This window comes from Podospora anserina, chromosome 5, assembly GCF_000226545.1.
Source record: "Podospora anserina S mat+ genomic DNA chromosome 5, supercontig 8".
NCBI classification, from domain to species: Eukaryota; Fungi; Ascomycota; class Sordariomycetes; order Sordariales; family Podosporaceae; genus Podospora; species Podospora anserina.
In genome coordinates this window covers 318,003-344,386 of record NW_001914846.1, presented here as the reverse complement: position 1 = coordinate 344,386, position 26,384 = coordinate 318,003, and the positions used below count along the sequence as shown (strand labels likewise).

The window sequence follows — 26,384 nt, the reverse complement described above, 5'->3', positions numbered from 1 at the left end:
TAAATGTTATAGCTGCTACGAGGAGCAGCGCAAAGCTGATTGGGCGATTATGAAGGAAATGTCGCGGTACATTTGGCCAAAGGACAGCTTCGGCGACAAGATGAGGGTCATGATCGCGGTTGGGTTGCTGGTCGGTGCCAAGGTGCTCAACGTACAGGTGCCCTTCTTCTTCAAGGAAATCGTCGACTCTCTCAACATGGACTTTGGGACCACTGGCGGGACTGTCACGGCTGCGGCTGGGGCTATGATTCTAGCGTACGGCGGCGCGAGGATAGGAGCTGTCGTCTCGCAAGAGTTGCGAAATGCGGTTTTCTCCTCGGTGGCTCAAAAGGCGATCAGACGGGTGGCCACCAAGACGTTTGGCCATCTGCTCAATCTGGACTTGAGTTTCCACTTGTCCAAGCAGACAGGTGGTTTGACGAGGGCGATTGATAGGGGTACCAAGGGTATCAGCTTCCTGCTGACGAGCATGGTCTTTCACATTGTGCCTACCGCGCTCGAGATCACCATGGTTTGTGGCATCCTCACTTATCAGTTCGGCTGGGAGTTTGCTGCCATCACGGCTTGCACCATGGCGACGTATACCGCTTTTACCATCTGGACTACGGCATGGAGGACAAAGTTTAGGAGGCAGGCAAACGCGGCAGACAACCGCGCTTCGACGGTCGCGGTGGACAGTCTGATCAACTACGAGGCGGTCAAGTACTTTAACAATGAAAAGTACGAGATTGGGCGCTATGACCGGGCCCTGCAGCAGTACGAGAAGAGCAGCATCAAGGTGGCGACTTCTCTGGCGTTTCTGAACTCTGGACAAAACATCATCTTCTCTTCGGCGCTGACGATCATGATGTGGCTGGGTGCCAAGGGGATCGTGGCGGGTACGCTGTCAGTGGGTGATCTGGTGCTCATCAACCAGTTGGTGTTTCAGCTGTCGGTCCCTCTCAACTTTTTGGGGTCTGTCTACCGCGAGCTGAGGCAGTCACTTCTAGACATGGAGACTCTGTTTAATCTGCAAAAGGTCAACGTCAGCATCAAGGAGAAGGAGGGTGCCAAGGCGCTGGCTCTCCCCAAGGGCGGCGAGATCAAGTTTGAGGATGTCAACTTTGGATACTACGAGGACCGGCCGATTCTCCGGAATTTGAGCCTCACTATCCCCGCGGGCAAGAAGGTTGCTGTGGTCGGACCGTCTGGGTGTGGCAAGTCGACGCTGCTCAGGTTGCTGTTCCGCAGCTACGACGCCCAGAGCGGGAGGATCTTGATTGACGACCAGGATATCAAGGATGTTACGCTCGAGTCTTTGAGGAAAAGCATTGGTGTCGTGCCGCAGGATACACCGCTGTTCAACGACACTGTCGAGTTGAATATTCGGTATGGGAACATGGACGCCCCGGCCGAGGACGTCTTTGCCGCGGCGCAGAGGGCGCACATTCACGACAAGATTGAGTCTTGGCCCCACGGGTACCAAACCAAGGTTGGCGAAAGGGGGTTGATGATCTCTGGTGGTGAGAAGCAGCGGTTGGCGATTTCGCGGTTGATTCTGAAGGACCCGCCGCTCTTGTTCTTTGATGAGGCGACGAGCGCGTTGGACACGCACACGGAGCAGGCGTTGATGAGCAACATTAATGAGATTTTGCGGGGCAAGGAAAGGACGAGCGTTTTTGTTGCTCACAGGTTGAGGACGATTTATGATGCTGATTTGATTATTGTACTGAAGGAGGGAAGCTTGGTGGAGCAGGGGACGCACAAGGAGCTGCTGGAGAAGGGGGGGTTGTATAGCGAGCTGTGGAGTGCGCAGGAGAGATGGGGGGAGGAGGAGGAGATCAACGCTGAGAAGAAAGAGTAGATGCGTTTGGACATAGTGTATAAGGTAATTGTATGTACATCTGTACACCACCTTTTCAACATGAAGTAGTAAAACTGATTCATACCTTTAATTTGGTGCTCATGGCCACGGCATAAACAACCTGAAAGGGCAAGCGCGAGTCGGTTCAAATCGGCCTATCACCTCGGCCGGGAATTATGGCGAGCACGGCATGACGTCTTCCACTCGGCCACCACCACCCCGAGCCAGCACATGGCACCCCGCACTGTCAACTCCGATGCCGCCGGATGCAAGAGCGGGAAGCCATATTTAGTCGTCCACGGTATCGGTATATGCCTACTTGATTCCCATCTACCTTAACCTCGTCTACTGGACTCCAGCCGACATCACCACCTACTAAACCTTCACCATGCCCACCCGCGTCCCCCCCCAAGGTGTCTACGTCCCCTCCCCGACCTTCTTCCTCCCCCGGGACTCCTCCTCCTCCCCCGAAAGCACCCACGGCCAACTACCCGTCGACATCCCCTCCCAAACATCCCACTCCATCTTCCTCGCCCGGTCCGGCATCACAGGTCTGGTGTTGCTAGGCTCGACAGGCGAGGCGATCCACCTCTCCCGCACCGAGCGCGCCTCCCTCGTCTCGGGCGTCCGCAAAGGTCTCGACGAAGCCGGGTATCCCAACTACCCCATCATGGCCGGCGTCTTGACCAACGGCATCGACGAGACCCTCCAATGGCTCGACGACTACGCCTCCGCCGGTGCAGATTGGGGTTTGGTGCTCGTGCCGGGGTATTTCGGCGCTGCTGCTACCACGCAGGAGGGGATAGTGGAGTATTTCAGGGAGGTTGTGAAGCGGTCGAGGATACCGGTGCTGGTGTACAACTACCCTGGGGTGACGAACGGGGTGGTGGTGCAGCCCGAGACGTACACCAAACTCGCGGGGTTGGAGAATGTGGTTGGGGTGAAGATGAGTCATGGGAACGTGTCGATTCATTTGCAGGTTGGGCTTGACCCGGGGATTGATCATGAGGGGTTTAGGGTGTATAGCGGGTTTGGGCAGCAGTTGGGGCCGGTGGTGTTGTTTGGGGGAGCCGGGGTGATTGATGGGTTGGCGGGGTTTTATCCGAGGACGGTGGTGAGGTTGATGGGGTTGGTGGAGGGGGGGGAGCTGACGGGGGAGAGGAGGAAGGAGGTTCAGAGGTTGCAGTATGTGGTTAGTAAGGCGGAGGAGTTTATTGTGAGGTATGGAATTTTTGGGATTAAAGAGGCGGTGTTTAGGGTTACAGGGTTGGGGACGCTGGAGAAGGGGAGACCGCCGCTGCTGGGGGGGCTGGCAGAGGGGGAGTGGGAGAGGGGGAGGAAGTTGTTTTTGGAGGATATTGAGAGGGTTGAGCAGGAGTTGAAGGGGACGTGAGCAAGTAATACTTTATTTGGTCAGGTACAAGTTGTGACATACTGATGGAGCGTGAAGAACCACTCCAAACATCGGGACTACATACACTTCTAAGCTGGACGGGCATGACCAAACTCATATCCGATGAAACATGTAAAGAATTCAAGGCTACTGTGAAGTGTTCGCTGCGTTCCATCAATACAAACTCTTCCCCCCTTCTGTTTTTTTTAATGAGTTTCTTCCCTTTTTTTCATTCTCCTTCTCCTTCTGCTCAGGGCGCGAGTACCTAGCTTACACTACACCTGGCAAACACTACCAAGCTTGGGGCCACAGGAGGCTCTCCACAGTATCCACCAACCCATCTACCCTCCATCTACGTTCAACCCAATCCAGCTGCCCTTGGCTAAATACTGTAGCCTTGCCCATTCCAAAGTCTGGGCCACAGTACCCATGTATTCGCGCCGAGAAGGTTGCCCCCATGAGCGTGTGTAGAGTCCACACTTCTTGATTACCTCCCATAAAGAACTCCAAGAACTCCTGCTCTCTGTTAATCGAAGCCGCAGCCTGTCTATCCAGGGATGGCGCATTGACTACCCAGCGCCCACAGCCATCGAGCCAGCTAACATCAGTGTCAACGTCGATTACTCACAGCATAAAGATGTCCTGTGGGTCTATGGCCCCTCCCAACACTGCACCGTCCTTCTTGCCGTTGGCCCAAAGCGCGTTGGTAATCTTCAAATCAGCGGGATTAGAATCTTGCCAGTCATCACAGACCACACAGTTCTTTTGCTTCGCCAAGTACTCGCCGACAAATAGACGATAGGCAAAGGGCCTATAGAGTCCTCGTCGGGTACCCCAGACTTTTGGACTCAAAGTCTGCCCCCACTTCACTTCGGGTTCGCAGTCGTTCGGGTACTCGGATTGGACATCAATGTCCCCAAGAGTGAGCGAGATCGTGATCGTCTCAAGGTTAGTGTTCGACTATGGGAGCAGGCGATCGGGAAGATGGCGGCCGAAGGTGGGCGGATCCCTATACCTCCCAGTCAATGAGTATAAATCCTCTTCTCCTCCTCCTGGCTTCCCCAGTTCCGTGAAGCGGTGGAGGTGGATGTGAAGGTGTTGAATCAACCGCGGGGGGAGGCCGCATCCACCAGGCAGACGGGACGATTTTGGGACCTGTTCTTCCTCTTGTGAAAATACACTGTCAAAACTGCAAGAAAGTGTGCCGGCTCCATAAATCGTGTCATCTCCATGAATGACAGGACGACGGATCCATTCGAACACCGGTAACCTCTAGTCCTGCTCAGCGTGTACTTGGCCCACCATCTCGTAGTTCTGGCTCAACACATCTGTTTTGGGGTTGAAGTAGGCGACTGCTTCCAGTCGCCTGCCCACAAGATCGTGTCGAAAGGACAGTCGATAGTACAACTTCATCGCTCGTTCGCGGGCTCCTCTACACACATGAAAAAGAGGCTGGGGAGGGCTGACGTTCCAACCGATTTTGGGTTCGTAGCTGTTTCCTAACCAGTCCGGCATCCTGGACAACAATTCTCTCAGGCCTTGTCGACTGGTCCATCGAAAGAAGGGATGATCGGGATGGAGGCGGGGCCTCTGGCGGTTCGGAAATTTCTTGTCCACAAGATTGACCTCGACCAAACGAGAGTTTGATTCCTAGTCAAGTAGAAACTCATCCCATATCTTATCTTGAAGTTCAACTGGAAGCGACCTAAACCGGTGAAATATGGTCGGGGTGGTCGCGACGGCCATTTTGGTCTTGATGGTTGCAATTGTCTGCTGAGTACGGATATCGCGGTCAAACTGAAAATGATGCAAATGCCAACTAGCAATGGATATTTGACTTGGTAGTGGGAAGAAAACTGGAAGAGAGCACACTCAGCACAGAGTTGCGTTTGTGTGGGCCACCCGCAGGTCGCTCCGTTGCTCCTGCAGCTCTTTGCTGTCGTTGATTCCTTCCACAATCCAGTCAGCAACGGGAGTATAAGCTCGCACTTACCCGTTTCTTTTACAGTGGGCGAAGCCACTGCCCTCCTTCTGCCACCCGATTCAATGTTCAAGCAAGTCCTTGTGTAGACTCTCTATGAGCTAATAAGGCGGGGCGACTGTTCTTCCGGCTCGGCCAATCTCAACAAGGCCTGTTGACTCATATCGACCACATTCTGGTCTTCTTTTCAAGAAACCAACCTTCACTTCCATCATGCCTTCCAAAACAGCCATTCTAGTCGTTGACATCCAAAACTCCCTGGCGACAGATCCAGGCACCAAAATACCTCATGCGGCCCGGGTCTGTGAGGCGGGAACCAGCATTCTTCAAGTAGCTCGGCAGATTCGAGACACCCGAGTACGGGAACATAGTCTTGCTCCGGGCTTCATCACCGTATTTGTGCAGCACCAGGAGTCGCCAGAAGAGGGGCTGTTGGTCTTTGGAACAGACCCTTGGAGTTTGGTCTTCAAGCCACGACAAGGTTTGGAGAATGGGGAGGACTTTGTTGTCGCAAAATCAGTCCGTACGTCTCTTGAATTCCGCTGTCCTTGAGCCAGAGCTAAGTTCTTGCTTGTGACGTAGGCAATGCTTTTTCCAACCCGGTGCTTGAGCAGATACTCAGAGAGCACGGCGTGGAAGAGTTGGTCATCTTCGGCATCCAGAGCGAATGCTGCGTCGAGGCCACCTGCCATGGCGCCATTGATGCTGGCTTTGCCATCACACTGCTTTCAGGGGCACACTCGACGTATCCCGAACCCGAGGCCAGACCAGAAGAGATTGAGGCACAGGTAGAGGCCCGTGTGCGGGCAAGGGGAGCGACAGTGGTCAGGTGGGAGGATGCAGTCGAGGTATGGGAGAAGAAGGGCCAGGTCCTCGGACCATATCAGTAGGGATTGAGTGATAGCTAGCCGCTCACAGACTCATCATACCTAGGTACCTCAGATACTGACTCAACAAACACCTCAGCTATGACTTCAAGATAGGGCATTGCGCTCCGACCTCTAGCTAGGCAGGCATGCCATTGCTTAGCTACCTACCTTCTTTGGAGGCATACTATCGCTATGCAGTGCCACGATCGAATGTAACGTGGGGTGTTGCCTGTCAGTTGTGTGAGGAGAAACGACAATGGAAAGATTCTAGAACACCAACCACTGCAGTCCACCACACCCATTTCGCAAGCATGGAGAAAATGCACGCAATACTATATCCCTGGGACCTTGCAGGAGGGTCTTTGGCAAACAAAAGAGACTATCGAGCGCCCAAACGACCAGGAATGGACATTACACTTCGATTTCAGCGCACGCAATGCCAATCGTCTTGTCGGGAGCACTCTGGATCGGGAAGGTCCTTTGACAAGCAGACCAGCGCCCAGAACGTTGCCGATGCGCGCGGATGGCCCGGTTCGGCAGTTGGAGAGGCGCTTGGCAGCCATCCATGTCACGCTCCCCGACCTCCCCTCACTCACCCCACGGCACGGGATGGTAGGCACACGACAGTCACACAGACAGAATGCATGAAGCCCCCCCTCAGCTCACCACCACATCGACAGCTTGACCCCAACCCGGATACTGGGGAGGGGAGCTCGACGACGTTTCATTCGATCAGCAATGTCGTGATGGACGGTTGGAAACCACCTCCCAGATCTGTACCATCTGTCCGTGCCCTTATTCTTGGACCTTGGTCCTGCAGTTCTTGGGAGGGGAGAAAGACAATGTCGTGATACCTCATTGTGCATGTGAAGATCACCGCAGTGGCCGGTACCCGGTCGATGTTATCTTCAGAGGGAGGGGGGCCAGGTATGATGAGAGGAAGACGGCGAGAATCTCAACATAAAAGAGTGTCGATCCTCACGTCGTCAGTCTGTTTTGGTTCCTCATCCTCTTCATCGTCCGCCCCCCAGACAATTAAGCAAGGATGAAGCTGTCAACCGCCATCAGCCTTTTGGCTGGTGCCGCCCCTCTGGTCTCGGCCGCCGCCGCTCCCAAGCTCGAGCGCAAGATGAACTATGATGGGTACAAGGCCTACAGCATTGCCACCCATCATAACCCGGCCGCCATCAAGGCAAAGCTCACCAAGTTTGCCGCCATCCCCTTCAACCTCGACAACGATGAGCACCTCGACATTGCCATCCCTGCCGAGGAGGTCGCTGCCTTTGAGGCCCTCGGTCTCGAGACCCAGCTCATGCACGAGGATCTCGGTGCTGATATCGCCGAGGAGGGTACCTTTGCCCCCTACACCAGTATGTTTTGCTCTTCTACTTGTCTTTTTCCTGAAAGGCTTCCAGGTTCTAACAAACAAGAAGGCGTCGGTGCCCAGGCTGTCCCCAGCTTGACCTGGTTCAACTCGTACCACGCGTACGCCGACCACATCACCTTTTTCAACGACCTGCAGGCGTCGTTCCCCAACGCTTCCGAGATCTTCACCATCGGCAAGTCGTTCCAGGGCCGTGACATCTTTGGCATCCACATCTGGGGCTCCGGCGGCAAGGGCTCCAAGCCCGCCATCTACTTCCACGGCACCGTCCACGCCCGCGAGTGGATCAGCGCCAAGGTCGTCGAGTACATCACCTACCACCTCCTCACCCAGTACGCCACCGACGCCGCCGTCCGTGCCATCCGTGACAAGTTTGACTTTTACATCCTCCCCGTTGTCAACCCCGACGGTGTGTCCGCCCCCAACCCACCTTTTGTCTTCACAAATGACTAACAAACGCCCCAGGATTCGTCTACACCCAAACCAACGACCGCCTCTGGCGCAAGAACCGCCAAACCCGCTCCGGCCAGTCCTGCGTCGGCACCGACCAGAACCGCAACTGGAACTACCAGTGGTCCGTCACCGGCGGCGCCTCCACCTCGCCCTGCTCCGAGACCTACAAGGGCCTCGCCGCCGGCGACACCCCCGAGATCAGAGCCCTGACCGCCTTCACCACCACCCTCAAGAACAGCCGCGGCATCCGCCTCTACATCGACTGGCACTCGTACGGCCAGTACATCCTCCTGCCTTATGGGTACGACTGCTCCGCCCGCGCGTCCAACCACGCCGCCCAGAGCAGTCTCGCCTCTGGCATGGCTACTCGGATCAGACAGAGCTACGGCACTACCTTCACCACCGGCCCCAGCTGCTCGACGCTGTACAAGACTACTGGCAGCGCGCCGGATTACATGACTGCTGTTGGTGGTGCTACTTATGCTTGGACTATCGAGTTGAGGCCTGCGGGCAGCAGCGGTGGTGGCTTTGTTTTGCCTGCTACGCAGATTTTGCCTAGCAGTATTGAGCAGTGGGAAGGCATCAAGTATGTGCTTGCTCAGGTTTGAGCCCGGGGGGGTGTTGAGTGGATGACATTGGGGATGTCGGGGAGGAGAGGGAGGGAAAGGGAATGAAGATATGTGTATATACGATGGTACGATGTATTTATCTGACGTGCAATTTGAGTTGTGACGATCATGAACCTTGTTTTCTCGTGTATTGGCCTCAAGCTCGATACGATTAGTGTGAACAACCCGATATTGCATGGTTTCGCATATCCTAGCATGTTTCATATCTTCCCAATAGTATGTCTTTTCGCCTACAGCCACAGAGTGCAGGTCGAAGCCCTGGTGGTGGAGCGCGGGCCCTTCCTCATCGGCCATGAGTCCATGCTGGAGGCCTTTCATCATCTCAGGGGTGAACGGAAGATGTGTCCCTGAAACAGCAGCACGGGTATTAGTCCCACAGTCGTGGTGTAGGCTCTCCGAGTCGATTGCGCTGATCTCCAGATCCAAAAGAAGCTCAGAAGAAAGTGTCACCTTGGCCCGCTTGCTCGCAGCTAGCAACAGATCCTTGAAAGGGACAAAATGGGTGCCTTCAGTAACATCCCCGTTTGTGTTCTGCGGTCCGTAGATAACGAAATGGCCGAGGGCTGATTGACCGCATTCAACCAGAACCTCCATCATCTTCAAAAACCCATCACTAATATCCCCGGCTAGGTCCGATGTGCCAATGGCATAATACAGCACCATTGCCGTCGCCTATTGACGCAACGATGAAGAGCATTTTCAATACTGTGTCTCGGTGTACATCATCAATCGACTTTAGCAAGCTGTCGTACAAGCTGTTCAAATCTGATGGTGTTTTCAACAACAATCCTTCCAGCGCTTGAAAACTCTCACCGGTGGCTGTTGCGTCTCGTAGTTGGAGAATTATGAGGTATGCCTAAAAAAGGACTCCTTCAGCTCGGCATACCACATGGTCCGTAAGAGCCTTGTAGAAGGAGCTTGTCGCATCGAACGACGAACGCCGCTTAAACGTATTTTGCACAACCCTCAAAATGTCCCACCGAGTGAGCTCATGGAGGTTGACCCGAAGTTCGCAAAGGACCAAGTTGAGGAAAGCCATTTCGGGGCGAGAACCGACAAGCATCTTGATATTGGCATGTTGAGACCGTGACCGAAGCTGCGCGACGAGGTCTTGATGGCTGTGGCGGTGAGCAGGGTCGTGTTTGAACTCATCCAAGCCGTCGATCATGAAGCAAAAGCAAGTGTTGCGTGGAACAGACACCTCGATGAGATTCTGAAACCCTTCTTGCAACTTGGCGGGGAATCGAAAGTAGGGCTCGTCGATGTGTGGTTCAAAGGTGGTAGTGTCAAATACTTGGCACGCTGTCGGAAAGACATCTCGAATCAAACTTGGACAGTTTGCAAGAACTGAGAACAAGATGGACCGATAGAGACCGTGCAGCGACTGTTGCATAGCATCTCCAGCTCTCCAAGCAAAGAAGTGTGAGACAACGAGGGTCCTCTCTCCGGACCACCTTTCTAGCTCTCGGCGAGTGGTAGAATGACCAGCGATAAGTTTCATGAGTGTTGACTTTCCAGAGCCGGCTTTGAGAGAGATGTGCAGGAGGCCATGTCCGGATGAGAGCCACCGTAAAAGCGTAGACCTTGCTTCTGCTTTCTGCTCATAGTACTCATTTTGATAGCAGTCATCCTCATCAGAGCTTTCCTCATCAGAGCTTTCCTCGTCGACGTCCTCGTCATCAACATCCTCCCAGCCAATGTGGTCTTCAGCGACGTCCTCGCCATCGGCCCCTTCATTGCCGTTGCTGCTGTTGCTACTTGTGTATTGCCCGTCATGGTCGTCCGCTTCCAGGATCCATTCGAAAGTTCCGTACTGAGGATCACGAATAGCATCTTCCCGTGAGAACATAGAAGAGAATTAAAGCTGCCGCAATGCCTTGGCTTCAGCGGTGGGCGGAGAAGATGACTCGAGCAGACTCTGTACCTTCTCTTCTACCCTGCGTAGTATGTCGATTGAAAGGGTTTGCTGATCACAACTGATATTGGCCTTCATCTCGTGCAATGTCTTTTTGAGATCAAGTAGTCGATCAGGAACACTGGAGAACTGTGTGGTGACAGAAGCGTCAAGTTTGCTAATCTGGGTGGAAACCAGAAGAGACCGTTCACTTTATGTTCGTTAGTAGTGAGCATTGATCCATATCTCGCAACAGGAAGCACATGCTTGACGATGAGAAGAGAGATACGTAAACCCATCAGATCGGTATTGTTCCAGAAGACCAAGCAATTTGTAAATTTCGCCTTCTTTCCTCTTGGAGCGTAACGATATTCGGAGAGCTTCGAATTTGGAGGTGACATCCCAGGGAACAAGACTTTGCAAGATGCCCTGGACTTCGTTCAGGCGCTCCGTGGATTTGGTTGTCAAGCCTTGCAGAGCATCGACATGGTGAATAGAGGAAGCTGGAAAGGGTGTTTGCTGCACACTGTTCGTTGTTTGCTGCAGCTCATGTATCAAGGACTGTACGTCAGAGACACCGGGCACAGTACCAGTTCGCAGCACTTTGAGCGCACCAGAAACGAGGCTGTATGAAAAATCGACGAAGGTCAAAATAGAGGCAGCAAATCCAACCGCAGCGATTGCCTCCATTGTGTCTCGAGACGGAGAGTCGAAGGTATGAAGGTTGGCCTACCGTGCAATCAGGAAGATGGGTTGGGTTGAGAGAAAATCAGCGTCCCGAAACCCCGGCACCGGACACGGTCTGATGGCTGATAGAGCCAATTGGACATCGCGGTTCCCAATTGGACATCGCGGTTCCCAATTGGACATCGTGGTTCTGAAGGGAGAGCAAGGCTCCTGATCAGCAACCCTCGTCGCCCATGATGCCGTGGTAGGGTCGCACAACATTTTTTTTTTTTTAAATGTGGACGAGGAGGGCAAAAGACACATGAGTGGGCTTAAGAAATACGACTTGGAAAGTTGTCCTCGGTGAGTCCTGTGTTTTCTTCGTGGGCAATAAGGTAGATAGGTATATTCACAATGAGTGTCGTCATTCGAGAACCGACTAGTCTAGTTTTGAAATCTGGCTGGCTAGACCCTCACGTGACAGCGCGTCGCGTTCCACCTCGTTTTAGGTTTTGGGCCACACCTTAAGACGCGGTCTTTGTGCAAGAACGACCACCAGCGACCGGACAAAGCAAAGTGCCCGCTAAAGATGGCACGCCGGAAAAGCGCTCGTATTGCAGCACAAGAGCCAAAACTGCCAAACCCATACGGGCCACACAATGGTGATTCAGACGACGCCGCTGGGCTGATGTCAGCTTCTCAACCCTCATCGCCGGATTCCGCATCCTCTGCATCCGACCCAGATCCTGAACCTCGACCGGCAAAGCGCCGCAAGGTGACAAAACATACCCCAAACACGACAACAAGATCACCGACAAAATACTCCAAATCCAACTCCCTTCTTCTCGTCCAGTCTATCTTTACTTCAGCACCCCACGATGGCCGCGCCCTTCCTCTCCGCCCACACCCGCCCTCCTACCACCAACCCCTCCTCCTATCCTCGCCATCCGCCCAAGCCTCCCTCCTGAGGTGGTTTCAAAAAGAACAAACGACCCGCCTCATGCCGTGGCGCAAACCCTTCCTCACGAACCCCTCCCGCGCCGACCTTTCCCGTCGAGCCTACGAAGTCTGGATCTCCGAGATCATGCTCCAACAAACCCGCGTTGCGACGGTAATAGCATACTGGAACAAGTGGATGACAAAGTGGCCCACGATCGAAGACCTAGCACAGGCAACAGAGGAAGAGGTGGTCAATATGTGGACTGGGCTGGGGTATTACTCTCGGGCGAGGAGGATACACGCCGGGGCACAAAAGGTTGTCACCGAGATGCAGGGGCTGCTGCCGGATACTGTGGAGGGGCTTATGAAGCATGTTCCCGGAGTGGGGAGGTATACTGCTGGGGCGATATCGGCTATTGTGTTTGGCGAGGCGGAACCGATGGTCGATGGGAATGTTATGAGGGTGTTGTCGAGGCAGATGGGACTGATGGGGGATGTGAAAGGGGACAAGAGGGTGGTAGACGTGCTTTGGGAGGCGGCGGATAGGTTGGTGAAGGTTGTTGCTGAGGCTGATGGGGAAGAGGGCGAGAAGCCGGGGCTATGGGGACAGGCGTTGATGGAGCTGGGGAGCACGATCTGTACACCAAAGCCTCAATGTGGAAAATGCCCGGTGACGGAAAGCTGTATGGCTTACGCCGAGGGTTTGGCTCTGGCCTCAGGCCTCAAGCAGGCCGTTCCCGATATTGAGGATGGCATTGCTTGTGTGCTTTGTGAACTTGTGGAGGAAGATGCCATGGAAGCGAGCTCGCAGGCTACGGAAAAGAAGGGTAGGCAGCAAACCTCCAAGTTCTTCGAGGCGTTCCAAGCAAGTTCCATGAAGGAAAAGGATGTTGCTAGCAGAACGCCCTTGTCCCAAGAGTTGAATACCATCATCTCCCATGCCCAGAGGTTTCCCCTGAAGAAACCCAAGAAGCAGGTCAGAGAGGAAGAAGCTCTTGTTTGCGCCATTCGTCGCGTATCGGACGGACAGTACCTCATCAGTCGCCGGCCAGGCAAGGGGCTGTTGGCTGGATTGTGGGAGTTTCCCAGCTACATTTTGCCCGCCTCCAATGACAGCACTACCAAAAGCCGGAAAAAGCAGGCATTGGACTACGCGTCTGGTCTGGTCGAATCAACAGACGGATACCGTGGAGAACTAGGCACTGTCCCTTGGTTATTTTCACATCTGAGGCTCGCCATGCACGTTCAGCTGTTTGAACTGGACGATTCAGACAGAAGCCTCCGAACACTGCCCCTGGAATCGAACTATCGATGGGTGTCCAGCGACGAGATTGAATCAGAGTCCATGGGGACTGGTATGAAAAAGTGCTGGTCCTTGATCAAGGCAACCAGAGAGTAGGATCAGCTATGCTGTGGCGATGTGAGACTTCCCCTGTTCGCACTTGTGCTGCGTCCCCTGGAAGCGCCTAATTGCTGCCCAACCCCGGCGATGTTTGGTGGGATCCACACGACACATTCGTGGTGCCTAGCAACGCCGCTGGAGAGATGTTCAGCTACAAAACCACACCACGGAAATAAGCCCTCAACCGGCACCATCGAGTCTCCTGCAACATCAAGACACTTGAGTTGAGACTTTGGAGTAAAGAAAATGGACCAAACCAAAGACCGGCGACGCCTCAAGTTGGAGCCGTCGAAGCTCGGACCCAACGCCAACAATGATGCGAGCTCCCCCAAGACGCCGGACACAGAAGAAAACAAGCCCAAAGAGACCCCGGTATCCGTATCCCAGCCTGATCTAAGCACACAACACGAAACAGTGGAAAGCGAGGAGTTCAAGCGCCCCAATCTTGGACTTGGACCTTCCCACGAAGCCCAGGTTGAGGAACGTAGTCTTGAGCGAGAAGCACAGGAGAAGCAGAGGGATCAACCAGATGACGACAACGAATGCAAAGAAAACCCCATGTCGGATGAAAACCGGGAGTTGATTGATGTGTGGATGCAAACCAAAGATGAAGCGAGAGCCGAGGAAGAGGACAACGTGATGACTCGAGACAACTACGAGGCCAACTTTAAGGAAGAAGTGGCGCTACACAACCTGTACAAGCATCACTATTTTGACGAACAGTGGCTGCTGTACTCGAAAGAGACATCAAAAGACCGCAAAGACGAAGATTGGTTCATTCATTCACCAACTGTGCTGGAGGCAACCGACCCGCAGTACCTCTGCGACATGTGCCGACACGTCGACTTCACCGTCCTATTTACGCATCGCGATCTGAAGCCTCAGGGGAACAAGGATCCATCCACTGCTTGCATCGAGTTGTATGGACTGTCGAGAGTTCTCAACGAGAAATCTACGTGTTCATTTTGCAACCTGGTGCGAGAAGCCATTGAGCAACAATGCACTGCTGAAGAACTCGCAAAGGCGAGGCAGACAAAGGCGGGCAAGATATCAATCGACATTCTTGATGATGGGCCAGATTGCGCCCTGCGATTGGAGGTTGGCTTCAGCCACTTGGCGACGAAAGTAATTATGCAGAGTATGACATCCGAGGATGAGCCCTTTGCACTTCAAGGGCTTCCAGTACGCAAGGACGCCGCAGATATCACACGGCTGTGCAACTGGATCCGCACTTGCGAAGGCAGCCATTCCAAGCTCCACAGGTCCATTCACGCATTCTCGCCCGAAATGGAGACGCTGCGAGTCATCGACGTTGATGAAGGCTGTCTCGTGACAGTGCCCACGCCGTGTCGCTATGCTTGCCTTTCCTATGTCTGGGGGAAGAATGCAGCAAGTCTCGTCCATTTGACACTGGAAACAAAGGCAACCCTCGAAAGCCCAGGAATCTTCAGCAACGGATCAATCGTCATCAGCCAGACCTATCTGGACGCCATCAAGGTTACCAGAGATATTGGACTGCGTTACCTGTGGATTGACGCTCTCTGCATTGTGCAAGACGACGATGCGGAAAAGGCAATTATTGTCTCGCAAATGGCTGCTGTGTATGGCAACGCCGTCATCAACATCGTTGCCTCCACCAACTTCAGCCCTGATGGCGGACTTCCGGGGGTGGGTAGCACGCCAAGGGCACGATCCCAGGTAGTTAAACAAATCCAAGGGCTGTCTGTTGGCGCTGTGTTTCATGACTCCCGTCAGCCATACCACGAGATTGAAGACGCCATCTGGAATTCTCGTGCTTGGACATGCCAGGAGCGTCACCTGTCCCAACGCGCCGTGTACTTTACGGCTTCTCAGCTCTATTTTACCTGCCCCCATGGGACTGCGTGCGAAGACACAGTTCCCAATTCGACACGGGACCTCAAGCCAACGGTGCCTGTAGATCGGCCAAAGTTTGAAGAAGCCATATTACCCCTAATGTTCTACATTTGGTCCGACCCGACCCAGACAGAGTTCCCCAACAAGCGCTTCAAGCTAGCTGGTACGGGCACAGAATCTGACACCCTGGTATCTACTCGGGAAGAACTGCCTACTCCAACCTATAGAGCAATGCCCGTGGCAGCTTACCGGAGTGGCACTCTTCCCATGGAAGGGGAGACGCTCTGGAAGACATATCGGGAGGCTGTCAACATGTACACCAAGCGCAAAATGACGTGGCAGAGCGATGTCATCAACGCATTCCAGGGCGTCACTGATCTCATTTCTCAGGGGGTGAACACCACCTTCTGGTACGGCATACCCGAGTTTGCCTTTGATCAGGCTCTCTTGTGGTACCCCCAGGAGCCTCTCACCCGTCGGACCTATTTGGGAGCCGCCCCGTCCTGGAGCTGGGCTGGATGGGAAGGGCACACAAAGTATCGCGGCCGGGGCTGGCACAATGCCATTGCTGTGGCACCCTTCAACGTCGTCCACTGGCTTACACATCCGTCTAGTATCGGCACTGTTGTACGGTATCTTTTCGCCCGCGGAGATAGCCCAGAGCGTGTGGCAAAAATTGTTCAGGCAGCCAAAGAGCAGCCTAAATCCTTGAATTCCTGGGTTCACGCCTTCTTGTATCAACTGGAGGACCTTGACGACGGTTGGAAGGACGAAAAGGACACCTCGCGCAACGAGCTCTACTTCTCCCATCCCGCCTACCCGGGCCTCCGCTTTACATACCCCATCAACTTGCCGGGGAAACCGTTGCTACCACGACATTTACCGGACGGGACACTTCCCTTCACCGCTCGCTCAGTCGAAGCGCGCTTCACCGACATGTCCACAACCGCTCACAAGTCGATACCTGTCGAAGACGAGTTTCTGCAGATTGGCCTCAACGATGCGGGCAAATATGGGTCAGGCTCTCGCCGACCGTGGGAGTTTGCTGTCTACCATCAAGGATACCGCGCCGGGTTCTTGTCTCTCAACGTCCCCCTTTCGTCCATCGACCGTGCGTCGGCTTCGTACAGGCTGGTGGCCATGTCGAGAGACATGGTGCCACAAATCGCCCCGCCGCCGTGTGGATGGGACCTTTACTGGAACCTGAACCCACGGCGAATGCAGGACAGTGTCTTCTTCGATGAGGAATGGGGACGGCCTGAAGACAGGAGAAAGTGGACATTGTTTACTGACTCGGAGCCGGGGAGGGGGCCAGGCAGGGAGAATGGGGATCCGCGCTGGGACCTCGGGCGGTATGAAACACCGGCTATAAATGATGTGTACAATGTCTTGTTGTTGGAGAACAAGACTGGCGAGAATGGGGAGTGGTGGGAGGAGAGGATTGGGGTTGGGAAGATTCATGTCGGGGCATTCTGGATAGCAAGGCCCGTTATTGAGAAGTTTGCTCTGAGGTAGGGGATATGCCATCGTGCTTGTCTCGCCAGTGACCTGGGTCGAGTGCCGCCGCATGGTGGAACCTGCCGAACATTGTTTCGGGATTCCCCGCTCGAGCACATGGAGAGTGAGGGGTCGAGATAAGGTTGGAGATAGCTCCCAGAAACATGATAACAAATGAACATATAATTTTCAACATTCCGAACTCAAACTCAGCCATCGATTTCATTGTGGCCACACTCTCAAAACACACATCAAGATGTCACCCCCAGAATACCTCCACCTCGCCTCCCCCCTCGGTCCCATTTCCAGGCCCCTTTTACCTCACCCGCCCCGCGACGCCCTCCCCTCCGAAATCCCATCATTAACCTCACCCCCTTGTTTTCCGACGACCTCCCCTCCCGTCAGCACCTCGCCTCCCAAATCCGCCAAGCAGCCACCACGTCAGGGTTCATGTACATCACCCACCACGGCATCCCCCTCTCCCTCTTCCAAATCGCCCGAAACGCCTCTCTAGATTGGTTCCGCTCCCCTCTTGAGGCCAAACTCCCCGCCAACACGAACAACTCCCTCAAAAACAAGGGCGTGGTCGGCTACCGGCCCCGTCAGACACAGCACATCAACCCCTGGGAGAGCGTCGACGTTCGAGAGTCGTTCTCATGGCGGTACGATCCCGCCTATGACCCGTTGCATTCCCCGTCGGACTTGGAAAACATCCCGGATGAGGTGAAAAGGTATATCGACCACGATAACGATGGGTTTCCCTGGTCGAGAACACCAAAAGAGTTTTCGGGGCCGGTGATTGAGTTGTATCAGGCTGTTTTGAAGCTGGGGAGGGAGCTGGTGAGGGTGATGGCTTTGGCGCTTGGGTTGGAGGAGGACGGGTTGGACGGGAGGTTTGAGTTTCCTGATGTTGGGGTGGCGGTGAATTATTATCCGCCTATTGCTGCAACAAAAGAAGAGGGTAAGGAGAAGGTTAGTATTGGGAGTCATACTGACTTTCAGCTTTTTACGCTGTTGTATCAGGATAGTGTGGGGGGGTTGCAGGTGTTGGATAGGGAGGGGCAGTGGTTGAATGCGAGGCCGGTGGAGGGGACGTTGGTGGTGAATTTTGGGGATTACATGCAGCGGATTACGAACGGGAAGTGGGTGAGTACGGTTCATCGGGTGGTGAATAACTCGGGGAGGGAGAGGTTGAGCATGGCGTTCTTCTGGGGGTTTGGGCTGCATGAGAGGTGTGGGGTTTTGGATAGTGTGTTGGAGGAGGGGGAGGAGAAGAAGTATGATGAGATTGGGTGTTGGGAGTGGGTGCAGAGAAGGATTGAGATGATGAGGGAGGTGAAAAAGGGGTTGGGGAATATTACCCCTGAGAAACCCCTGTCAATGCACTCCCAATAAAGACCACCTCGACAGCGGCAAATCTGGGCATTTCATGTCAGTCATTCACCCTGTGGATTCCCGACACAGGGTCAACATACGTAGCGGTAGCCGCAAAAACCTCTATCCTCTTCGCATCGCTAAACACGGCAATCACCAGCGCAAACAGCGCCATAAACCCTGCTGTCACCCCTATTCTCGCATCGGTGCTGTCTAGCCGGTTCAGCACCAGGATTGTCAATACCGGTAAGGTAGACGCAAGAACAGTTGTGATGAGACTGCTTGCTTTGCTGATTCGAGAAGGACTGTACAAAGTGTGGCCTGTGTCTGTGTCGACAGCCTGGCCGGTGTTGACGCGATGGCCGAGGAGGTGGCGATAAGTTCTGAGAATCTTCTCAGTGATGAAAGTGGTACAAGGGTCGGTTTCCTTGACCGGTGCGCTTAGGCAGAGATATGACGAGGGGTTGGGGTCTGCCCAGCTGAAGGCTTCGTTGGACTGGAGGAAGGGATTGCCGCCTCTGAAGTCGCGTAGCCAGTCTTCGAGGGCAGAGAGTTGGGAAGGTTGAGGGGAGGGAACGGTGTTCATTTGGTGGACTATCACGCGTCAATGGTGATCTGAGGGGTTTGTGACAGCGACCCACCTTGGAGTATGAATTCTTCTGGCGTTCAAGATTAGCATCCTGCCGAGGCAATGGGAAAGATAAACTCTTCGTACTGTACCCTTTCAGCTTCTCTCTCAACTCCACCATCTTGTGATACTGCATAGTCTTCTTCTCCCGTCAAAGCTTCATATTCTCAGAAAGTCGCAACGTCGGATCATCCTGGTGGTCAAGCAAACACTGATCCCGATACTCTTGCCCTAGCTCAACAACCTCGGCCTGCAGCGATATAGCGCCAAGACATTCGCTTGATCAAACCTTCTTCAGACTAGCAGCCTCATTCTCACTCCCTCTCATAAAGGTTGCTAACCTGGGATATCCAGGAGGGAGCGGAGGTTGAAAGTCGTGCACGGTGTGTTTGTTTTGAAGAACAAAGAAACCTGCCTCTGAGAAGAGATGGTGCAGGTGTAAATACGGGTTTGAGGGTTGTCTCAGCTGGTGTGGTGGGCTGAAGTGTTGGGTTAGGGGCAAGGGGACCGCCTCGACGGCCATATCAGAGGCCCCCCGCCGTCCGCGGACCACACAAGAGACCAGTTGAGTCCAGGACCCCATCGACGGAATCCTTCCCGCACGCGCCCGTAATGCTTAGCCTCGATGAACTGTGGTTGTGTAAAGCCTTGCCGCTCATGCTAACGTTGATTGGGTGGTGATGGATGGATGATAGGCATCCTGGTTACACTTGAGATTGATGATGGCAAGGTAAAACAAGATAAAGTCTTCTCATGTTCCACATGGTGTTTCTTTTTCGACTCTATTGCGGTGCCCGACTAAGCAATACATCACCTCCACCAACATGCCCCAAGAAGACCAATTCTGGCTCATCAGTCCCATCACTCTAGTCCTGTTGGTCTCCTCCGTCATCACCCTCATGACAATATTCGTCGCAATGGCCGCCTTACTTGCCGACTTTGCCCAAAAGGTAGAGCGAGCCGAATCCCACTTTCAGGCACAGCAGACCGAGTATTTCTGTTTTGCAGCGCGTTCTACGAGAATGCGAGCACATTCTTGACCGACCCGTTGACGCTCCAGACCAAGTTTTGGAGGCCTTGGAGACCTGCCGACGCCAAGGGGCAAATTATGATGAGCACTCTTTCAAGCTACAACGGAACTCTACCAAGTTGAAGAGATTCCCAATGGGTCAGAATTTGCGAATCTATTACAATCAGACCGAGCTGGACAAGTCTCTGGCCGCATATAAGGGAAGTGTATTGCTTCTGAGAGACTTGTGCTCTGAGTAAGTGAACAAGAAGCCAAGTCACCGGGGAATAGCAGTGAAACTTTCTGATAAGCGACTTGACAGAATTAAGCTTCGACAGCAGCTGGTTGAAATGAGGTAAGTACAGGCAAGACTCTACCAAAAGTATACATGAAATTTGAGTTTCTAACACGCCACACAGCGCCGCCATGGCAAAACTATCAGCCCTAGCAATTCCAGACCTCGGGCAGAATGACTCCGATTCTGCATACCGAGTATCCCTAGACGATGATCCAGCCCCTCTAATGTCCGGCGCACTTACCACTAAGAACCCAAACAGTCTTGCACTCGTTCATCAGACCAACCACTTGAAACTCGTCGAACAAGTGTGGACAAGAGGCTTCGGCCAGCTCTCCCAAGAGAAATACAACATCGATGCTGCCATCCGAATCATAATCGACCAGACCCACGCCAAACATCCTGGCCAAGCATTCAAGTACTATCCCGCCGGAGTCAAATTAGACAGCGCATCCGACCTCGACTTGGTTTCCGTCTCCTATCTCCGCCAAGCCAATGCACTAGAGCACGTCACTCTTGTGCCCATTCCAGAAGACACCCAGATTGCCATCAGGGGTGGGTAACGGCTCACTGACCCCAACCCATAGGGTGTTACTCAAGTGGTGCGGGCATGGAGAGAGCAAGATACACGAGGGTTGGTTTGACCTGGTCGATTTCCCAGACATTGACATTTTGTTGGGGACCGCATCGTTGGAGAAGATTGCTGTTGCAAGAGTGGCGCGTGCTTGGCCGATTATCGGGAGGACGAAGCCCAAGGCGATATCCGAGAGAGAGTATGCTCAGGAGGAAGAGAGTTTGGCACGAGAGAGGGAGACCAAATTGCCGAGTTTGAGAGTAAGCTGGCGGAGAGGAGGAGGGATCAACTAGCGTTGGGGCGGGCAGATACAATTGTTTCTGATGAAATTAGCACCCATCAGAAAAGGCAAGATGTAGATTTAGAGTTGGAGAATAACAGTGTCGACCCTTAGACGCTGTCACGGCTCTTCATTACATGTAGCGCTCCTTCTTCAACACACACAAACATAATACCCCTTTTTTGCCCCTCGACCAGCTTTTCCCCTATCTAGTGTCTTTGCCCCCTCGAGATATCAAGGCCGGCATCTTACCGATCCCCAAGCATCATTTTGCGTCCCAAAGTTATTAACCCCTGGGTATATCAGCGGGAAGTACGTCCCCGAGTCTCTCTCGCAGTTATCACCCCTAAACGCTCCCGTTAGCATCACAACAAGTTCAAACCAGCAGAACCAAGTGTACTCACCTAAACAACACACACCTCCCCATATCCGGCCCAGCAGACCTAACTCTCTTATAAATGTCAGTCCCCGCCAAACTGACACACTTCTCCGCGTGCCCAACCCTGATATTCTCGCAACTCCCACCCCATTGAACCTCAGGACAAAGATACAGCCACGTCGACGTAGTCAAAACAGGCGGCACAGCAGGAGTGTAAGAACTAGCCGGGTACTTCGCCGTCCCATAAACCTCAATCCTCCACCCCGCTCCACACGTTTCTCCCCCGTCACCCGCGCAAGGCATATCACACTGCCCATCAGCCACCAACAACCCCGACCCAGGCTGGGAGTTGCCGCAAAAGCATTCGGTGCTGTATTCGACTCCCGCATAGAAATATCCCGCCGTCTCACAGGCAGAAATACACTTCTCCGTTGTCATACCACCGGTAATGCTACTGATCTGATGCGGCAGAACGCGAGGAGAGTCAGAATCAACAAAACACCCCACCCTCGTCTCAAAGATATCGTTCTGCGCTCCTGGGAAAAAGCCCATCTTGGAGTTATACGGCGGTGTGACGTCCCCCGGGGTGACAACATTGTTGCCCGTCCGCTGATGCCAGGCGATCATCTGTTTTGGACCTTTGACGCAAGCAGAGGGGTTATTCGCACAATACACTGGGGGCTGGGCAATGCCCAACCGACGAACTGACGTGCTCCCTGGAACGTGGCAGCGGAAGTTTTGCATGTACATGTTTGGCTCGCCGCATCCGTCGGGCACCCAGAGCCAGGCGCAGTAGCATTGGCCTGGGGCGCAGGGGGGGAGGTCGGCGGGGATGGGGTAGTCGACTAGGCGTTTCCAGGGGGTGCTTCACATAAACTGATTAGATGACTGTGTTGCGAAAGGAGAGCGGTGAACTTACTTGGGGGCGACAGAGATGACAACCAAATTCTCCATATTCACCTTCGCCAAGTTGGAATTGTACGAAATCGCCAGCGCAGTGCCTGTGGCCCTGGTCTCGTTCTGGGTATGTAACGGACCACCAAACCCGTCAGGGTTGTTAACCAGACAGCCCTCTCCTGTGCTGGGGCCGGTCCAGTTCACAGGGTGGTCCCGTCCGTCTGTCCAGTCTGTCGTGAGATCACCATTGTAGGAGAGAGTGGTGAAGGCGCGGTTCTCGGCCATTTCACCAGTAAAGACACCTCCTGCAGGTAGAGCGAGGGACTGTCCGCTGGGGGGGCCCACGACGTTACAGCCTCGGTCCGCTTGCATCCACCACTGCTCCTTGGTGAGGTTATAGAGGGGGTTGACGACGAGGTTGGTGTTTTGATCGTCCACTGCTGGGTTGTTGCCGCCCTGAAATCTGGATGTCAGTCAAGTTGAGAGCCAGAAAGATAAACGACAAATATCGATGGACGACTTACACGACAATGCATACCCGGCGCAAAGAGCGCGTGGTGTGCTGTCGCCCCCGTGGCCAGGGCCGCGAAAAGCTTTGCGTGGCGCATCATGATAGAGTGGTCAGATGGATAGTGAAATCACCTCAAAGAACGCATGGACATGGAGAGAAAGGGCTGCATGGACGGTAGCTATAAGTACTCGCCAATGTCTATACCCCCGGTGAATGTCACGATGGTGGAACTTGCCAGACAATAGTTCCATGTCAGCCTGTTCATGTGCATGAGATGAAAGCTACCCCTGACTGAGATTGGCCGCATCTTTTCTCTCCGTGTCCGCATGCTCGGTATGTGCCCCAAAGCTGTTCGTATAGTAATATTGGTATCGGTTGATTACTCACGCTGTTTTTGAATGTCTCGTAGCCATCTGCTTCTCCGAGGTACCTACTGAGGGTTCTCATCTTGGCAGCTTACACGCGGAGGTGAGCCTCATCTTAAATACGGAGCCTACTAAAATCTCACCACAGCTGTCAGCAACATCAATATTTTTTCCACGAGGTTCATGGCATTCCTAGAAGATCTTGAAGTTGTGCAGTACCATTGTGGCTGTTGATATTGATGACGGGGGGCTGAGATCCAATCCAGCTTCGTGTGATGCCCTCAACAGATTGTATGTTTCTCAAACAAGACTGGCAGCCTCCAACGCCCCTTTGACCCTTCCCAACAGCCAACCCTTTTCTTCAACCCCAACGCTGATCCGCACCAAACACTCCTCTACTCCAAACTCAGCTGCTCTATCCAACTCGTTGTAATGCGCCAGTAGTGTATACGCACAACAAAGCGTAAAGTTTGTCCCCAGGCTTGGCCCCTTGGCAACATTCAGCCCGTTGTAAAACGCCACAGCCTCCTCTTTTTTCTTGAATGTAACGCTTAGCAAAAAGCCATATCCCGCACCAGGCCGCTTGTAAGCATCATACCGCCTCGTGTCTCCCAATGACGGATAATAAACCTTCTTGACCACCAAACTTTCTTGCACTAACTCAACCACAGCCAAAGCATTCTCACTGGCAACCTGAATTCTCTCCTCAAAGCTTTGACAGTTTTCGGCCATCACCAAAACATCTTCCCAATACCACACGTCCTTCTGACGCTGTTGTCGGTTGTGTAGACCCTCTCTGAGACTCGTGTACAGCGTTGAATGGGGATTGAGGCCAAGTGAACCGCCCATGACATTACACTTTCCGCTGAACATCTTTGTCAGACTGGTGCAGACCACATCGCAATATCGCAAAACACGCAGGCAAGCGGCCGTTCCCACGGTGTCGTCCACGACCAGAACAAAAGAAAACGATTTTCGCAAAAAGGCTAATCGTTCGAGGTGGGGCGATTGTAACAGAGGGTTGCCGGTGAACTCGGTAAAGACAGCGTGGAACTGTTCGCCGTTATGTAGTCGACGCTCGAATCGCTCTGTATCGGCGTAGGAATACCCGTAGACCGTGACTTGACAGTTGTGTACTCGCTCCAGCACTTTGATCGTATCGACGTAGAGAAATCTGTCACAGGTTAGACGACCACAACATCTTGGGTAGGTAGAAGGATTGCAACGGAACTTGCCCAAAAACAGCCACGTTGGGCTTCTTGCTATCTCCGCTCCCCAATGAAGTCCCTGAATCCGTTCTGGTTGCTATCAACTCCGAAATAGCAGCCATTCCTCCTGGATACAACAGCACATCATCTTTCCTAAGAAGCATGTCTCCATCGGATAGCAGACCTGCAATCCGGTCTGATATGTCCTGCTTGGCCTGGTCAACAGAGGCCCCACCGCAGGTATCTCCATCTAAATGGAACCCGTTCTGTTGTATCTCATTGGCTGACTCGTGTCCTTCTCGACACGACCCCCTATTCAGAAAGGATGCCCTGTCCAACCAAAACACCGCCCTCCGACTCGAGATGCCATATCCAGTGTGTTGCCAAAACCTCCGTGCTTTAGACACCTCAGCACCCTTGGGCTCCCCTACAACAACCGCCAACCACAAACAAGTCCCCGTTTCATCGTCATCTGAATCAACCGCTCCACCATCCCACCTGACTCCCCACACTCTACCACCCGCGAGAAGCTCCTCACCCATGTACCTCCTGAACATCTCAGCCCACGTCCTGGAGGCAAACATCATAGGCGCTCCATCATCCCCCACACCCAAGTGTCGCGCCAGTCTTCGCCCCAACTGATCAACCACCCTCGGTATGAAGAAGCGCGGGTAACCGGTTTTCATGGCTTGCAAGACCGAGGGGTCTTTCGTAACCCATCCGAGACTGTCGTTCCAGGTTGGGAGGTGGACAGAGATGGCCTAATGAGAAGAACGAAAACAAGTTCCTGCCGCGTCAGCTTCCAAGAAAGGGCTAGGGCCCCAACGAAGAGATGATGTATAGTATGTAACTCACGTGCGGGTCATTAGGAGGTAGCGGATCACCCAACTGCAGGTCTGCCGGGTCGACGGGGAGGGCAAAAGACTGCATCCTTGATCTGTCATTGTCTTTTTTCAACGGCGTGGATTTCCCAGAACTGCATGTAGATGGGGGAGTGTTCATTTTGAAGTGGTCAACGACCGCCACAGCATCAGTGCCATGGTTCCGTGTTCGGAGCTGAGAAAGAAGCGCAGTACCAAACGATTGGGGACTGACCGAATCGCCAGAGTGGAGTCTTCAGTCGATAATACCAGGCGATGGATGCAGTTGTCCGCTTCCCGTGAGTTCCCCGGAAGGAACTGTGCTCAAAAGGGGGTGACATCATCTTGACCGGTGTCAGAGGCTAGCTGACCCGGGCAAATTTGCGCTGTTCACAGACCATTTGAGTACCTACCCGCCGCAAGTGGACAACTGACTCCGAAAAGCTGGGTTGGATTACATGACGTTTATACGAGTTTTCTGTTGGGAAGGAGGACCAGAATATATTGGTGGGAAGCCCCAAGGGAATTCGCATTGTTTGAGAGGCAGCGTGCTAATGTCACCCTTTGGCTGCAAATGTCAAGGTTGCCCAAAGAAGCTCGTGCCATGTCTCCCTATTGAGTGGTTCCCTCTTTGCCCTCCTAGGCTGTTTCCTTGTCGTTGAGCCGGGAGAACATCACACCGTTTTGACGACAAGGCTGTAGATAACAATGTTGGTGACGACGCCACATCTGCAATATTTGCGCCCGCGAGCTGCAGGTGTGTGGCCGGGAAAACCTGATAGCATCCACAAAGTGCAGTCTTCACCACAAAGGCAGCCCTTTAATTTCTTCTCGTCCAGCCTTCCCCATGATTGTCTAGCTTATGACCCCGCGTTCAACCCACCTTCTTCTCTCTTGACCATCTCAAGGTGCCAGGCTTGTTGTATCCTTCTGAAGTCTTAAGCCGGGAACATACCTAAATGATGATGCCATCACGCCCACTACCCACAGCAATACAAGCAGACCCCGAGAGGGGTCCATCCAGCCCCAAAGCACATAGATCACGATCAAACCCCATGCCCCTCTCACCAGTCGACAGTTCCCTCACCCGTCTCGCAACACTGGAGAGAGCGGCACGCTCACAGCAGCAATCCCGGACGGCAGCCGAAACGCCCGACGAAATCACCGCCCTCGAGGTTG

At 53.6% G+C, this 26,384-nt stretch overlaps 11 protein-coding genes across 11 annotated transcripts in view; 7 read left to right on the top strand and 4 right to left on the bottom strand.

Annotated features, from left to right (window-relative positions):
- The window catches only part of PODANS_5_7360 (uncharacterized protein), a gene marked incomplete at both ends in the record, with an annotated part of 2,335 nt that extends 492 nt beyond the window's left edge, over positions 1-1,843 (top strand). Inside the window, one exon of the mRNA XM_001905223.1 lies at positions 2-1,843. Within this exon, the coding sequence (XP_001905258.1) occupies positions 2-1,843 (1,842 nt within the window). The remainder of the gene's footprint in view (position 1) is intronic.
- A 388-nt stretch (positions 1,844-2,231) lies between these two features.
- PODANS_5_7350 (uncharacterized protein) lies at positions 2,232-3,236 on the top strand (the record flags this gene model as incomplete). The annotated part of the gene is made up of 1 exon (XM_001905222.1): positions 2,232-3,236. One exon carries the CDS (start codon positions 2,232-2,234, stop codon positions 3,234-3,236), a length of 1,005 nt encoding a protein of 334 aa, XP_001905257.1.
- A 2,194-nt stretch (positions 3,237-5,430) lies between these two features.
- PODANS_5_7340 (uncharacterized protein) lies at positions 5,431-6,107 on the top strand (the record flags this gene model as incomplete). Its single annotated transcript, XM_001905221.1, has 2 exons — positions 5,431-5,740; positions 5,800-6,107. 2 exons carry the CDS (start codon positions 5,431-5,433, stop codon positions 6,105-6,107), a joined length of 618 nt encoding a protein of 205 aa, XP_001905256.1.
- Positions 6,108-7,131: 1,024 nt separating this feature from the next.
- On the top strand, positions 7,132-8,531 carry PODANS_5_7330 (uncharacterized protein; the record flags this gene model as incomplete). The annotated part of the gene is made up of 3 exons (XM_001905220.1): positions 7,132-7,456; positions 7,520-7,879; positions 7,936-8,531. The coding sequence occupies 3 exons, from the start codon at positions 7,132-7,134 to the stop codon at positions 8,529-8,531; spliced, it is 1,281 nt and encodes a 426-aa protein (XP_001905255.1).
- An 877-nt stretch (positions 8,532-9,408) lies between these two features.
- On the bottom strand, positions 9,409-10,401 carry PODANS_5_7320 (uncharacterized protein; the record flags this gene model as incomplete). Its single annotated transcript, XM_001905219.1, has 1 exon — positions 9,409-10,401. The coding sequence occupies one exon, from the start codon at positions 10,399-10,401 to the stop codon at positions 9,409-9,411; it is 993 nt and encodes a 330-aa protein (XP_001905254.1).
- A 1,300-nt stretch (positions 10,402-11,701) lies between these two features.
- On the top strand, positions 11,702-13,450 carry PODANS_5_7310 (uncharacterized protein; the record flags this gene model as incomplete). Its single annotated transcript, XM_001905218.1, has 1 exon — positions 11,702-13,450. One exon carries the CDS (start codon positions 11,702-11,704, stop codon positions 13,448-13,450), a length of 1,749 nt encoding a protein of 582 aa, XP_001905253.1.
- Positions 13,451-13,699: 249 nt separating this feature from the next.
- On the top strand, positions 13,700-16,843 carry PODANS_5_7300 (uncharacterized protein; the record flags this gene model as incomplete). The annotated part of the gene is made up of 1 exon (XM_001905217.1): positions 13,700-16,843. One exon carries the CDS (start codon positions 13,700-13,702, stop codon positions 16,841-16,843), a length of 3,144 nt encoding a protein of 1,047 aa, XP_001905252.1.
- Positions 16,844-17,275: 432 nt separating this feature from the next.
- Positions 17,276-18,220, top strand: PODANS_5_7290 (uncharacterized protein; the record flags this gene model as incomplete). Its single annotated transcript, XM_001905216.1, has 1 exon — positions 17,276-18,220. The coding sequence occupies one exon, from the start codon at positions 17,276-17,278 to the stop codon at positions 18,218-18,220; it is 945 nt and encodes a 314-aa protein (XP_001905251.1).
- Positions 18,221-18,257: 37 nt separating this feature from the next.
- On the bottom strand, positions 18,258-18,785 carry PODANS_5_7285 (uncharacterized protein; the record flags this gene model as incomplete). Its single annotated transcript, XM_001905215.1, has 1 exon — positions 18,258-18,785. The coding sequence occupies one exon, from the start codon at positions 18,783-18,785 to the stop codon at positions 18,258-18,260; it is 528 nt and encodes a 175-aa protein (XP_001905250.1).
- Positions 18,786-21,385: 2,600 nt separating this feature from the next.
- PODANS_5_7280 (uncharacterized protein) lies at positions 21,386-22,633 on the bottom strand (the record flags this gene model as incomplete). The annotated part of the gene is made up of 2 exons (XM_001905214.1): positions 21,386-22,229; positions 22,284-22,633. The coding sequence occupies 2 exons, from the start codon at positions 22,631-22,633 to the stop codon at positions 21,386-21,388; spliced, it is 1,194 nt and encodes a 397-aa protein (XP_001905249.1).
- An 804-nt stretch (positions 22,634-23,437) lies between these two features.
- Positions 23,438-25,347, bottom strand: PODANS_5_7270 (uncharacterized protein; the record flags this gene model as incomplete). The annotated part of the gene is made up of 3 exons (XM_001905213.1): positions 23,438-24,442; positions 24,492-25,106; positions 25,201-25,347. 3 exons carry the CDS (start codon positions 25,345-25,347, stop codon positions 23,438-23,440), a joined length of 1,767 nt encoding a protein of 588 aa, XP_001905248.1.
- Between the last annotated feature and the right edge of the window lie 1,037 nt (positions 25,348-26,384).